We start from the raw sequence: 15,777 nt of genomic DNA, 5'->3' as shown, positions 1-15,777 counted from the left end.
GAACTAAAGCTCAGCGTACGCAAGACAAACTACGCTTTAATTTTACAATTGTCTGATGGGACTTTGCGATTTATTTGTTGTTACTTCCTTAATGATGCTGCAGTCAGAGGCACTGTTTTGCTAAATGTTGTGTAAAAAGTAAATTGTAGCACAGCAGATGTTGGTATTTGGATGGATGTCGGTGCAATGGGGGGACAGCAACAGTCATCTCTGTCAGCTGTCTTCAGACTCCACAGGCCTGCTGTGTGGTTACTTTGGTGTGTAAAAACAGCTCGTTTTGCAACTGGGAAGTTTGGCATTACATTTGGCACGGGGCCACGGAGCTGGGTGAACGCAAGTGTTTATCCAGCGATTTTCGCAAAATTGGTAACTTGGAGAAAATGTTTATTAAACTTCAGCACAAAGGGAGGGGGGAGTTCTGGCTGCATCTCTTTCTTCTTAAAAGGAATCGGCGCTTGTAATGCTGAGAATCTTTTTTCAATTATTTTGGCTTCCCCCACCCCGTCTGGCTTTGGCTGCTGTTTTTATCCTTTTAAGCCTTTTTGCAGCTTACTGTGTATAATTTCCTTTTTAAAGATTAAAACGAGCATACCTGATGAAATAAGAAGTATGTAGAGTGCAGTAGCTGCTCTTTTCCCCATCCTGTGTTTTGTCATGAACTAGGTGCAAAGAATTGGGGACTGCAAATGAAGCTACTTAATCATCCTCCTCCCCCCGACCCCTCCTTTTTGTAGAAATCCTACTGAAAGCGTGGAACGTGAGCCCTGAGCTGCAGAGCAGCTGATTTTTGTATGATAAATTACTGTAGGTTTTACCTTTTGGTTAACTACAAGAATCCCCAAAGGCCATCAAGAATTTTCCACAGAACTGCCGTCAATATTGGACACATTTCTGTATGAAAACAGCAATTTGGGCTGCATTTTTAATAATGGGGGCAGGGGAGAACAGTAGTTTTGCAAAGCAACAGCAGTTTTAATCAGGTTTTATACCTTAAATTGGGAACCTTGTGATTTAAGGTTCATTGGGAAACTCTATGATAACAGAGACATTTAGCTTGGATTAATTTTTCTAATCCACTTCAATCTTTTATTGCCTTTTGATTAAATAACAAGATGCCTTTATTGTTTGAGAAGGCTGCTATTTCTTTTGGAAAAGGGACGATGATTAAAGGAGGAAATTGGGATTCTCTGGCAAGGGGAGGAAAAGTATGCAGGGAAGAATATTTTCAGACTAATGATAGTGACCCAGTAATGGGCTGTGCTTAATTTTGTAGTTGAACTGTGTTTTTATTACCAAATATGACATCAGTACACTACTTGGGGGCCTTTTGTTCTTCTTTTTTTTGGTGGTGTTACCTGTAGCTTCCAAGCTCTGTGCCCAAGCATGGCTTTGTGTAGAAAACTATAATTTTCAAGAAGCTCTGTCCACTCCAAAAATCAATTTTGCGTTCAGTGGATAAATGAAAATTGCAGATTAACTAGTGCAAGTGTGCTGTGGCTGCTGCTTGGAAACCTTGTCTCTTGGGTTGATTGTGACATTGTAATCCCGATCTTAATTTTTTATTTTCATTGTGGGGGGTGGGAAGGGGAGGAATAACTGCAATAAAACATCAGTTTGGAAATAATCTGAATTTTACAGCGTCCACGACCAGGAGGGTGGGCTGAGGCTTCAGTAGCCATGTCTCAGCCCATCCGTACACCCCTCTGCATCTGTGGCTTCTGTCCTCCTGCTTTCTTCCAGCTCCCTTCCCACCTTGCCGGCAGCAGCAGGGTTTCCAGGGTGGCCTTGCTTGTCCAGGAACCCCTGGCAGCTGCCGCACGAGGTGATGGCATTGAGTCAGGGACTCCTGGAAGAAGATGCTGCATCCATGGCATGCACTAGGCATTGAACTGCAAAGTGGGGTTTGCACGCGGGCTTTGCTGTACACGTGCCTTGCTCTGCAGAAGTCCCCGAGGCATGAAAGTTGCCCCAGGTGACCTTCTTCAGGAATGCTACCCCAGGTGACCTTTAGGTTTTTGTTGTTGTTTTTAATGCAAGTTTTAAGCTTTATTTATTGCTCTTCGGTGTTGTTACTCTTAAAGTATGGGTGTCTGACTCTCCTGGACAGCTGCTGTTGTTGCAAGTTCTCCTACAAACCTAAAGGGTAGCTGTAACCCAGCTAGGCGAGGGATGTGTCTTGGTGTTTGTTTGCTCTACTCTTTGGGGGTAAGAGTGGGAATATGAACTACAGAGAGTGGACTGTGTGTGGCCATGGGATGGGGCTTTTGGGATTCAGGCGGTCAAGGGGATGTGCAATGAGGAGCAGCCGCGTGGTGTCCTGTTCCTCGCAGATCAGGTGTGAAGGAAAAGTGGGGCCGATACAGCAGCCCTGCCCTTGGAAGCCCCACTGGGCAAGTGCCAGGTTTGCCCATGAAAAGCAGTGTGAGCTTAGGGCTGGTGTGGTTGACGTTTGTTTTTGCCAGGGAATAGGAGCAGTTTTGAGAGGAGACTCAAATTTTTGCCACGTGTTCCCAAAGTGACAGGGCACTACAGGCTGGAAAGCATCATTCACACTGTCACATCTCCTTTCTGCTTTTGTGTAGCGTATACCTTCTATTTTTCTATTTTGATGCTTCTGTTTAATGTACAGTAGCTTTAACGTGCCAAGATGCTGTTGCAACATGAAAATTAATTCATGATAATGCTATCAAGGTAGGAGGGTCTTTATTCAGCTGCATCAGTTGTCTTTCATTCCTCCTTCAGTAAGAAACAGGTTTTTGTGTAAATGGATGGAGTGCATCTCTCCTGGAGCTTGGAGCTGTTAGGCAGAGGTATTATGAGCTTATTGGAATAGATGGCTTTGGGGTTTAAAAAATTATAGTCATGCTTATGTTAATATGTTTTAGTAGTACGTATGTACATTTCAATATCAGAAGCAACGAGCTGCCGCTGAAATCCAGGAGGAATTTTTCTGGTTGATTATACTCAGACTCAATGTTTTTACTGTGCATTGTAAACTAAAATAACTTTAACAGTGTCGAAGGTGACAGAAATGTGTCTGCCGGAGCCTGTGACCCTGGTGCAGCAGCAGAGCGGGACTTACTCCACAGCGATGGCAAATGTCAGCCCAGGCGCCGAGCTGGCCCTAGTGGATCTCTTCGGGACTGTTAGAAATACACACCGCACAAGCGAAGCCTTGAAGGATAGCTGGGATGCCACACTTTCAGCTGTACATCCAAGCTGCTGGCACTTCCTATGGCTGGTACCGAGTTTTGGGGTGCCTCGAAGCAACCCTTTTTTCCCCCTGATGCCAGGCAGGCTGTCCCCTCTTCGCTCTTGCTCAGCAGAGAGGACCCTTGGCAAGGTTTCTTACTCCTGCGTTACTCGGCGGAGCTTAGCACCAGAGCTCGGATGAGTGTTTGCTCTCGTGTTACCCTTTGATGAAGTTGCTCTGGTAAATGTGCAGTATGCAATGAAGTTACTTCGCAAAATTCCTCTGAATTGAGCCAGGCACTCCTGTTGCTTATCTGAAGGAGACTTTCATTGCTGAGTTTGGGGTAGTGACTCAATACAAGTTATCTTAGAATACTAAATTTGGAGGAGAAACGAGGAGGTTGCCATGATAACAAACATTAGAACTCACTTTCTGGGAAGTGCTTGTAATTTTTCCTTTGACGGCCTTTAAATGGCTCAAGATAAATGAAACTTTTTATTAGAACTAACTTGGTCTCACTGTGCTCTTCCAGGGTTTTGCAGGCTTGCTAGTAAGGAAATGAAGAAGGGAAATCCAGATTAGCCCTGGCCATATAAACAGCTCCCCCTTTATTATATTGCTTATTTTTGCCATTGGAATATTTGCCTAACTTGGCTCTTACGCATCTTTCTATGAAATAGTTACCCAGTAACTGTTCGTGTAAATATGTTTTAAATTCTGTGTTGATTTTTTTCTTTTTTCTTGGCACTTTTAAGAAATATCCTGATGCACAACGTGGTCACACCATTACTGCCTGAGTTTTTATTGCGAGTGGCCTAAACTGACTCTGTGTATTTATTTATGTTGAGAATTAGGACTCAAAAACAGAAGCTAAGGGATAACAATATGATGTGTTAATTTCTTACCCTCCATAAAATGCTTATTTATAAAAGTCCAAGTTCAGCAGTTTAGTTTTTACAAATAGAGCTGCTTTTTTGTTTTGTTTTGTTTCAGACCGCCTCTGAAGTTGGTCCGTATTATCTGTTTCAGAAAAGCTGTTGTTTCCATAAATCTCTTCTAATGTCCTCTGGCTTTTTTCACCATTTCTTTACAATTCCCCGAGGTTTTGATCTGCTTTTGTAAATGACACAATGATCCAGTAATGTGAGCCTGGAAGAGCGAGCCGGGGACTCGCGAGCCCTCGCTGCGGCTGATTTGTGCGCGGCTGCGTCCTGCCTCTTCCCTCCCCTGGGCCCGTGTGCGCCCACCTCCAAGTTACCAGCTAGGCCTCCCGAACTTGGGGATTTTAATGGTGAGCCTCCGCCAAGTACTTCGCAGGTTTCGTGTTCACAAAGCATAAATGCGTCATACAATCGCTCTCACCTCTGCCTTCGTTTCTCCCAGCCTTTTTTAATGGGGCAGAGTTGGGGTTGTCCCCTTTTGCACCATCCGTCAGTCTCTAGACAGGATTTTGCCGAAGAACAAAACTGGCTGTGTCACATTCACGTAAGACATCTCTCCAGATAAGTGCAGGAATCGTTGCTAAGGATGCTTGTGCTAAGAGATAAAATAATGGAATTGGCTCTCGGGTGATGTATAGAAAAGTTCTTCCTTGTTCAAATGTACCAGGGTGTGGTGTGTTTGGTGGTTTTCTTTTTTTTTTTGCGTGCTTGGTATTTTGAGTTGAGATCATAAAATCTTTGGAGGATTATATCACACCCTTTTATAAATACATCCCGCGTGTTTAAGAGCCTGATTTACAGAAATGCTGATCGTATTAACTTCACGTTGAGCTCAAGGAATAGTTGGAGGTACCTCCTTCCTCTAAGAGAAGATATTTAAAAAGTCGCAGAGGCTTATTTGCCTAAGTGCCTCGTTAGCTGCTTGTGCTGTTTTCCATCAAGTGTCAAGGTAGAAATTACTTGGGGAGAAATAATTGTTCCAAGCATGTTTAATTCAGCTCAGTGAATCTGACACATCCTCTGTCATTTTTATTTATTTATAAAAATGAGAGAGTTGGGCACCTATCAAAAGCAGAGGCATATGTGATGACATTTTATGTTTGTTACAGGAGTCTTTTATTTTGTTAAAATCCTGTAGGTGCTTGTGAGCAGAAGAGATGTCTCTAATTGTGTTGGACACCTCATGGTACATTTAAGTCCTTTTGCTCCCACCATGAAGTAATGGAGATGAAATTCACTCTGAGATTTTCAGCATAGCTTAAGAAATCGCTTTATATCTTCCTGTAATTTATGAAGCTATCCTTAAAACTGCTGTTTTTAATGAAACTTCATTTACATCTTCTCCCACTGGAGACAGCTGTAGGTTAGGACTAGCCTGACTAAGCTGTGCCAAAGGTAGGAGTAAGGAGTTTTTTTACATGCTGATTAATTCTCTTTCACTCCTCTGGGAATATCTGGTATTGCTTAAATTGATTGCTGTAAGCAATATGGCAACATTTTTGACCTTCTAAACTGAAATTCAGCAAAAAAAAAAAAAAGGTAAACGTCAGTGTTTCAGTTTTATATAACCATACAGTTGGAATACAGTGATTAAAAAAAAATACAGAGGTGTCTTCTGTAGTGGTGTTGGCTGGTGATTTCAAACTCCAAACCCTTTGAAAGAGGTGAAATCAGAGACTGGGGTAGCTGTCCATCCCCTGTGTGAAAGTAGTATTGGATGAGAATCTGGTTGCCTTTCCCCATAATCTGGCTTTTGATCTCTCCCGTGGTCTAGCTTCATGAATCAGAGCATCCCTTTCTCGACGGCGTGAAGTGTTTTACTTCTGAGCTGTTGTGTAACAAAAGGCAGAGGTGGCTTCGGATACACCTATTTTTCTGCCCGGTGCGTGCGTAGCGCTGTGGGAAGCGATAAGTCAACGCTGTTTGTTCTCTGAAGTTAATTTACAGAGGTGCGATGCCAGGTGAAGAGAGGCTGCAGCTTGCTGGCTCGGAAGGCGCTCGGGTCTGAATACGGTGTGCGAAGATCTTCCTTTGTCAGGCTGAGCGTGAGCCCGTTTAATCACTCCCCTTTGCCCCACCTCTAGCTTCCCTCTTGCTCCCCTCCCTCCCCAAATTCCCTGAAGATATGATAATTAAGCAGGTGCCGTATATCGGAGCTTTGTGCGAGCGTGAGAAACGGCTGCTGGTTCAGAATAGCAGGAGCCACGCCGGAGGAGGAGGAGGAGGCATTTCTCCGTAACCTGTTGGCAGAGGCGTCAATCGCCGTCGCACCTGCACCGTGCTGCCATCCATCCAGCTGCACAGCAAGCGGGTCGCCATAAAGCCGGGGAGAGGATTTGCCGGGCCCTGAATTAGCTCCTTGTGCCGCCGGGGTCCCCGCCAGGGCGCTGAAAGGCGCGGAGCCGGGCGGCTGCAGACGGGCTGCTGACTCAGGCTTGACCTCCCCATTGGGGAGCACCCGGGGCTGCAGTCTGAGCCGCCTCATTGAGATGCAGGGCACGGGCGGCGCGTCCGCAGCTGTACGCTGGAGGCAAGGGCTGAGAACGCATCCAGAGTGACCAAAAAGAGAAATAATCAAAGAACTGGCCCCCTTCTGTACTCCTCTGAATAGGCAGACAGACCAGAGGTCCTCTGCTCTCCGCAAGCGTGTCGGGAAAGACATTAGCGTGCCCTGCATTTTTTTTTTTCCTTTTTCCTTTCCCCAAGCTACCTAAAACCTGGCACTGTTTCTAAATCTCTTGTTTTGACAGTTTGGGGAGGGAAAGGAAGAGTGCTGCACCAGCCTGGGAGATGTCTGTGCAGCTATTTAAAAAAATAATAAGAATTGAACTCAGATTTTTCATTTGGGTCACCCTAGCCGTGCTTAATTGTTTAGTACCAAGTATTTATAGTCCAGAATTAGCTCTCTGTGCTTGGAAAGGGCTTCTTTCCCTTTCACTTTCTTCTGAGTGCTTTAGAAATGCAAAGGAGAATTTCAAGCCCTGCTTTTTTTTTTTTTTCCTTGTGTTTTTCAAACCTGCTTTGGTTTGTAAGGCAGTGGGCACTTATTTACTCGACCAGCAGAAACTAACTGCAAATCCACGCTCCCCTCTCCAGACGTCCCAGCGCGCATGAGATGGCAGCTTCCGAAAGCTTCGCGTCTTGAAGGAAGCTGGCATCTGTTTCGCCGAAGCCTTATTAGGCAGACAGGATGCAGACCACTTTTCGCTGCTATTGAAGTTTTAGAAATGAGTCACTCTGCCTTTGACCAGTGGCACATTAGCGCTGCAGTTGGCATAACTTCGGTGTCTCGCTCGGATGGCTGAGTGCCGCACAATCGAGGCACGGAGCGTGTCCTCGGAGCGTGTGGGAACGTACCGAAGGCTTGCATAACTTAAGCGCTGTAATATTTTGAGTGCTAACTTTAATTGTAATTAACGATGCCGCTTCTGATGCTCAAAGCAGAAAGCAGAACGCGTTATTTACCCATAGATTTGCGGTAGCCGATTGAGCGCGTTTAATATAACCGAGACCTCATTTTCGCTCCGCGCTGCTGGGCTTGTTCTGGTTACTTTGGGGCACAGGAAAGTTAACAGTTGGTCCAGTACCCCTGTAAATATCAGGGATATCATTGGATGCTGACTTGGTTAACCCGATGATTTTTTTTTTAAACCATCGGTATGTATGAGTTGATTAAAAAAATAAGCAAAGTCTTCTTAAATATAGTCTGTTCTGAATTAAAGGGTGTGGTGCTGGCTTTGAATGAGCTTGATGCAGCAACAAGCATGCAGCAGTTGGTAAATAAAGATGGATTTTCTTTTGTTCTGCTGGTGCTTGCTGCTCATTATTCTCCACTTACCCCGTAAGCTTCCCAGGGAGTGGCAGCTGTTTCTGATGTTAGACACTCTATCAGTGGTAGACAGCTCCAGATTCGGTGAGATACTGTTGGGGAGAGGAGAGGAAAATAACCTAACCCCGCAGTATTGTAAATCCTCGGTAGAATTAACTTTTCATGAACCAGAAGAGTTTTGTGCTTAACTTTCCAAAATATGCAGGCATAAGGGTGCTCTGCAGCGTGTGTTATTGTGGAATGCTTTTTTTGGCATGAGATGGATTTACATTCTAAGTGTGTATTAAGTATTTTAATGTGCAGTGTGTGGGGGCAGACACAAAGCAATAAAGCGAAATCGGTCTATAACAATCTTCGTGTGTATTTGCAGCTATGTACAGTTTGGGAATCTTTGCAACTTGAAAATTGCTTTGAGTAAACAGAATGGTACATAAAGATTTTAAATAATAAAGGCAGCAAGTTATAGAGGAGCCTATTTGATTCCAGGATTTTATATGGAGGATTTATAACCCATGCTTTTGCTCTTCTGTCTCTGCAGTGTTAGCGTTCTGTTACTGAAAACAAAGAAGGCTCTGCCAGGGCATTACACAAGCAATGAATCACAGAGGAAAAAATGTTTTGCTTTGTAAATTGTTCACTTTTCCATGGTGGATCATTATTATTATTATTATTATTATTATTATTATTATTTTAAGTGTTGTCTAATAGCATCTGCCACACATGCTTGCGTTTACTGTACTTTGTACATTTCTTCTAGAAAGACTACGTAACTAATAGTATCGGTGACTTCAAGCAACTTCTTGCTTATGGTCCTTAAAAACAAAGCCTCAACAGGAACAAAAATCACACGGCAAGAATTGAAACAGTTCAGTTCACTCTTCAGGCATGACAGCTTATTGAGTATATCAGAGGAAGGAAAAGGTGTTAACGTTTTTCAATCAGCTTTGCCACAGCAGTTGCACGCAATTATTTTTGTCTGTATCGACAAACTTGTTTTGTGCTTAAAATGCTTGTAATGGCTACCACAGCCAACTTGATCCTTCTCACAGGTTCCAGATAGTGTATAGTGTTTATAATGTTTGAGGTAATCGTAGGAATGTAATCTAGTTTCTTAAGAATATACACTTCATACTTTTTCTCGATGACTTCTTGGTGAGTCTGCGTTTCAGAACTTCTGGAGAAGAACGAGAGTTTGCTCAGGCTTGAATAAAAGATTCGGCTTACAGATAACCAACCTGACTGCGATATCGCAAACAAGGCAGTGTCATGCCGCTTTGCTGCAAGATGCAGAAGCATAACCTCAGTGTTATGTAATAAACTGTATGCTGCAGATGCTGCAGTGTGCCTCACACTGTCCTTGGCAAGAGCAATAATCAATAACGGGTAAGCTTGCCATGTTACCAGATTCATAAAGCTCCAACCATGGAAAAGGAAGTTGAAAACTCCGTTACTTATTTGCAAATCAAAAAGGTGGATCAGGAACCAGAACCAGCTAAAGTAAGTGAAGGTCTGAGTAGAGTGGTCCTTGTAAAATGGTAATGAAATCACTGGTCTCGCGTGCAGAAGGAGCGAGTGCTAAATGATAACTAGTGAAGAGAAGAGCGAGGGCGGAGGATGATGCAGTGTGTGTGCAGATGTATTCCGTGTGTGTGTGTGTATGGAATGAGCCATTTTAAGGACTATGTGATTAATCCTGTTAGATGATGTATTTTTCAACACAAACAGATCAGTGGAATAAAGCTGTAAGAGTATAAGAGCCAAAGAAAAGCCTCTAATAAAACATAAAATAGGATGAGGGAGAGGAGGAGCGAGGAGCCCCTTGTGACAGTGGAGTGTTGTTTTGTTTAAAATTATGCATGCTTCGCTGAAAATGATCAGATATTTTCAGAGTATCTGAAAAAAATACCTCCTCTGTAAATACTGATTGGGAAGATGTAGCATAGATGAGGGGAGACTCTCCAACTTGCCCCTCTTCAGTTTTTTCCATCCAATCTGGATTTAGTCATAAGTGCAGGTATGAGGAGGGAAAGGAAGATGGTTCCTAGCTCTGCTGGGTTGGTTTAGTGCAAGAGAAGAAAATGCCAACGCATCGGGTATGCGGCAGTGTGTTCCAAACCGACGATAGTCCCGACAGCTGCCTATCTGGCAAACCTCCCCGGTAAGTGCCGGGCTGAGCACGCTGTGGGTTTTCTTATCCCTGTAGTTACATCTGTGGTGTAATAGTAATGAGATTGGAGTAATCTCCCTGATCTGGGCTGAGTTGGACTGATAATTTAAATGTGAAAGGCTTCATAATCTCCTGCTGATCCCAGAAAGTTTTCAGCTTTTAATTAAGGTCAGAATTATGAAGACGACAACAAAACCTTCCACATTTACTGCCTTGCCTATAAATGCCGTGACATGCTATAGGTGAGTCCTTCTGAAATTCCTGAAGTGACGGTGACATTTCTGTCAAGCTCTTCTAGGTCAGCATAACGCTTGCAGCTGCAACAGGCAGCTTTAGAAGAAAGACTGTGTGGGTTTGGGCTCGTTGCTTTTATTCTCATCTTCCTCGCCTGTGTCACTGCACCGCTCTGTTTTATCAGAGCAAATGGATGTTATTTGAAGGGTAACTCGGTAACTCTCAGCTTCTTGCTTTGGAGTAGAAAGTTAAAAGCCCAGCAAAGGGCTAGGCAGGTGGAAGCAATAGCCGGGGGTGTGTGCTGTGGATGCTGGGGCTGTGCGTGATCCTGCGTGCTGGAGACACAAGTGTGAGGCTGAAGGGAGAAGTTGCACAGCTGGCACGAAACGGGTTGAAACTGCACCCCAGAAGGAGGGGAGGTCTGCGGGGAGAGGAGCAGCTGCAGGGGAGTTCCCGGGGCAGCGCACACAGCACCCGGAGAGAAATTAGCTGCGGAGGGAGGAACGCGAGCAGCAGGAAAAGGAGGTGTGAGCGGCGCTTGGGAGAAGGGGACGAGCAGCAGAAGGTTGCTGTGGCCAGCAAACCTTGGGAGCCTTTTCTTCTCCCCGCTCTTGGCAGCCATTAGAAAGGCTGGCGGCAGGTGGGGCGGTGGCCGCTGGGCACCAGCCCTCCCAGCGCAGTCCCGTGCGGTGTTCAGACCTGCTCCTGCTGCAGACCTGAAAGACGCTTGGTTTCTAGCCTGCTCCCTCGTCCTCTTCCCGATGTTGATCAAACAAACAAGCAACAAACCACGCTGGAGGGAGGAGGGTGTAGCTGCTGCCCAGCTGTGGGTGGTTTCTGCAGTGGACACCTCTCTTTAAATCAGTTGTTGGTGGGGATGGGTGAAGTTGAAGCGTGGCTGGTGCCCTGATCTGAGCAGCACCTTGAGCGAGGCTTCTTTTATTCAGCCAAATAGAAATGTCACTGCAGGACCTAGAGACCTGGAGATCACCAGAAAAGCGAAACTGAGGCACATTGACCAAGTCCCCCAGAAGTGAGACAGGTAGAACCCCAGTCTTCCATCCCTGAAGCCCAATCGAGTAACTCCAATAAGTGTAACTGAAGTTTCTATCAACATTTTTTACCTTGTACTGCTGGAGATTTAGAGCATGGCTGCAATAGTCATGCTCCCGGTACCTGCGCTGTGTTACTCAGATGAGCAGTAGCATGAGAACATCAAGAGATGTGTTCTCTGAAAAAGCAAGGTGGAGAATATTTCTGAATAGATGTTTGTTTTCTTCTTCGTGGTGGCCATACATCATCCTGTGTTTTTCCCCTTCATATTGTGATATATCGTCTCATGTTTCATGCTTGAGATGTTGTGAGAGGAGTGAGTGATGTTATGTAACTTAAGCAGGGAATTATCTTTTTATGTTCGAAAAGTGACTGTTGGTTTGATAAAGCAGTTGACTAATTAGTAAATTACCCATTGTTGTTTAAAATACTTGCGCTGCAAAATGTAAATGAAAAAAATTTCTCCACTTGTCAGTATGAAAAATGACAATAGCAAAAATAATACATAGGACATCTGCTCTGATTTTTTTAAAATTTAAAATGCATTTAAGGCAGATGTTGCAGAATTTGAATGGAAAGAGGAATAGATAGAAGAACAAAACATAGCTGTTTACCTTTTGTGAAGTCCCATTCTTATGGTTAGCATCGCTAACAATATCTGACTCAGTGCCTGTGTTTTTCCACTGTTTGTATCAGAATGAACTGAATGTTCTTAAAGCTGCTGCTATGTCAGGAGTTAGTTTCAATATTAAAAATGCATATATTGGTGAGTCAGTATTTTGGGGCGTTTTCTGATGATCTCTCCCTTTTCCCATTCTTTTTCCAGGAGAATACATAAAAACATGGAGGCCGCGGTACTTTCTTTTGAAGAACGATGGCACGTTCATTGGCTACAAGGAGCGGCCGCAGGATGTTGACCAGCGGGAATCACCTTTAAATAACTTCTCGGTAGCTCGTAAGTGCTTTTTACATGCTCCCTCATCCAGTTGGGGGGTTGGTGTCTTCTTGCAGTCACTGGGAATCTGCATCGGTAATGTTCAAGTCTGCCCAGACTAATATATCTAAACACTAAACGTGTTTCAGATAAAAACAAAACAAAAACAACAGCAACAAAAAAACCACATTTCTTAGTAATGAATATGATCTGTAGGTTTGATGCTCTGCTTTTTTTCAGTTTTCTACTAATGTACTCTCTCTGGTTTTGGAATCAAACAGGTTTATTGGTTAATGGTTTGTATGTCTGTTATTCAGCAAGTTGCTTGAAAGTGAAAATTAACCCAAGTGAGTGGTACTTGGCGGGCAAGCACAGCCGAAGTATTTCATCCTATGTTCTGCCACCAGGTCTGGGTGCATGTGGCATTAACATAGATCAAAGTTACTTGATTGTTAGCATAAGAGAACATGGAATAAGCACTGGTTTTAATAAAACCTACTCAGTTTTTCTTAATTTTGAAAACAAAACCATATTTCTTTTATTAGAGCCAACAAAAGGGTTTGGAAATAATAACATCTCCTAACCTCTGCACTCTGTCCTATGCAAACATTTCCGAATTTGCTCAGGTGCCACAGCACAGGATGTGATAGAAGAACCTGAGGATAATTTCCTTTTCTTACTCATGTTTTTAACCTTTCCCTGTATACTTCCAGCTTTTATTTTCTCCTGTTCTTAATCTTTCCTGTCTCATGATCTGCCTGTGTCTCGTTCCACCACTTAAAAATAGATCATTGTGGCACCTGTTATTAACAGTGATCTGTTTCTGATGACTAGTGGAAGTGAAGTTGGGCAGAGGGAAGGGTAGAGGGCTTTCCCTTTTTGTCACACGGTAGCTTGAAATGTGCGGGGTTCATCTTTGCGGATGACCTTTCAGAAGATGTATTTTAGAACACCTTGGACATGGGAGAGGGCCAGACAGGGCTAGGAATTAATGTAAATGTTCATTTTTCCCCGGTAGCGACACATAACCTGTTCTGACTGATAATGGGAAAAAATCATGGGCATGCTGTTGCCTGGTGCTTCAGTGCAGAATGCCAGCAGTGCTTTGGGGACTTTTGTCTCATTTAGAGAGTTGCCTTATATTGTCTGCTCAGTAATGACACGGTACTTTCCTCCTTAGACTGGTATCTGCTTATGGATCAAGAAGGTAAAGAAAGGCAGCAGAATGCTATTAATTCATACATTAATTCGGTACTTGGTCTGTAGCCAGAGGCTTTTAACAAACACACTTTTTTGCAGGACACTTCCATTCTGTTGCTGCTCTGTTTCTTCCGATAATCATTTACTGCAGCTCACTGCTAAGGAATAAAAAAGGATGCGTCGGTTGCCTTCTCTACGTCCAAGTTGCTTTCAGAAAGAGTTAACTTAAATTGGTTTTCACAACAGGGATATGTTGCTTTTTTTGGCAAATTGAGCCTGTCAGTCTTGGCATTTATATATAAACACGTTTGTTTCCATGGTATCAGAGCATTGTCAAAAAAGACGAGACACATGCCAATGCAATCAGGTGTAGCCCCCGTAAGGGGGGGCGTGGGGAGGGTGGGAGGTGGAGGGATGCTCTTAGCAGTGCTTCTATCTGGTGAGCCAGCAGCAGGTTGGGAAGCCTCGATGCTTGTGGGGAAGGCCTCCTTGCTAGAAGTCATTCTTGTGGTTTTGCTCTCACTGAAGCAGCTGTTGCCTCACCAGGATTTAATTCTTCATATAGGCACCGGCACGCAGCGCTGGTAGCATCCGATGCGCTGCGGTTCCCTCCTAGGTACCCGCCACGCTTGTATCACTTGGGTTTGTTTCGCAGCACAGCTTTTCCCTTTGAACCTGCTTGCCTCGTACTTTCGTTTGAGTTAACTTGTCGAGTTAGCACGAGAGGAGTGAGCTCTGGAGGAGCGCTCAGGCCAGAGCAGCATCGCTCTGCAGAAGGCTCTGCCAGTGAAAGTGGGAGGGGATTTAGCTTAAATGCTTTGTAAAAAAAAAATCTTCCTTTTCCTTTTTTTTTTTTCAAGTGACCATGATAGCCCTGACTTTTTTGTTAATTAGTGAACTAGATTTTTTTTTTTTTAATGAGATGGCAGGCTGTCTCTGTCAGTCTGTTCTTTGGAAGTGGTTCCATGTTTCCGATTAAAATTTTTACCCTCTTATGCTGTAAAATAATGTAGGCTTTCTCTAGCTTTGCAAGTAAAAGTTTTTCTTTTTTTTTTTTTTTTCTTCCCATTACTAGGGGACTCTTTTCACTTGCAATGTAGAATTCATGTTAAGTGAGATGCTATCCGTGAGAGGTAGGGAATATTCAGTGCAGGAGAAAACAATGAAGGACAGTAACATTAGCTAATGATGCTCTGTCTTTTCCCTTAACAGGTATGGAAAAAAGTAGTAGCAATAAATACAGAATGTGCTTTCCTTTTATAGGATTTTTTTCATGTGTTTGACAATCATTTAGTAGTCTCTTCTTTGTCTTAAGCCCTATCCTTTCAATCTGAGAGGGTTTTGATCATATGTCTTTGAAAACCTGTTTATAGGACCCCCGTGGTAAAGAGAGACTCTTACTTTTTAATTCTTTTTTCTCCACCTAATTTCCAGTTTAAAATAGCCATGTATATATGGTTATAGTTCAATGATACGTTTAAGGAGTTTATTTTCCCTGGAAGTTACCTATTGGTGATTTTTTTCAAACTTCTCAAAGATGGTGCCTAGCACTTAACTGTGATGTTTTTGAGTCACATTTGTGTTCATGTTCCTTACTCCACCACTACTGAGGCAGAAGGAATAAAAAGCCTGTACCTAACTAGTTAGTTATGCTCCAGAGACACCAGCAGATAAATAACCGATAGAGCCCGTGCTGTAAATCTCTTGGATAAGTAGCCTTCATACTGATTGTAATCTCAGATTATCGTGTATGTCTGCCCATTAGGTTATAAGCCCTTAAAACCGTATAGCTGAGAAGAGCAGTATATAGCGAAAAACAACGCAGAGAGAGTGGCTGTTCCTGTTAGAAAGAAGGGATTATTCCTCTGGCTGTCCAAAAGGAGGGCGGACTGCGGTGGTTTTGTCGTACAGCCGAAAACATAATTGCTCGACAATGAGCCCTCCTTTTGGGACAGGGCTGCGTGTCTGTAGTCAGGCGTTTATCGCAGGGCTCAGGACGACCAGATCAGCGGGCAGATTTTCTGTGTCTGCTGTTATTCAGGCTGCCCTAGTCTTGGTCTCTAACTCAGGGCTCCCAGGTCCTCACTTTTGCCATGCTGAGCTGTCTGGGAGGTAATCTGTTCGGTGGTGCCAGCAGAAAGGGAGCACCTCAACATGGTATTCCTGCTCCACTTTCCAAAGTTTTATTTATTCATCCCTTTTTTTTTCCTGGATTGGCCTTTTTTT

At 43.7% G+C, this 15,777-nt stretch overlaps 1 protein-coding gene across 2 annotated transcripts in view; it reads left to right on the top strand.

The window, feature by feature from the left end:
- AKT1 (AKT serine/threonine kinase 1) overlaps nucleotides 1–15,777 on the top strand; it is a 72,859-nt gene that overhangs the window by 25,224 nt on the left and 31,858 nt on the right. For both annotated transcript variants that reach the window (XM_083839862.1, XM_083839863.1), the window contains exon 3: nucleotides 12,244–12,372. In XM_083839862.1, coding sequence (XP_083695988.1) covers nucleotides 12,244–12,372 — 129 coding nt within the window. The remainder of the gene's footprint in view (nucleotides 1–12,243; nucleotides 12,373–15,777) is intronic.

Source organism: Anser anser, assembly GCF_964211835.1.
Source record: "Anser anser genome assembly, chromosome: 5".
Taxonomy (NCBI): Eukaryota; Metazoa; Chordata; class Aves; order Anseriformes; family Anatidae; genus Anser; species Anser anser.
Note: the sequence above shows the minus strand (reverse complement) of the source record. Positions and strands in the feature narration are given on the sequence as shown.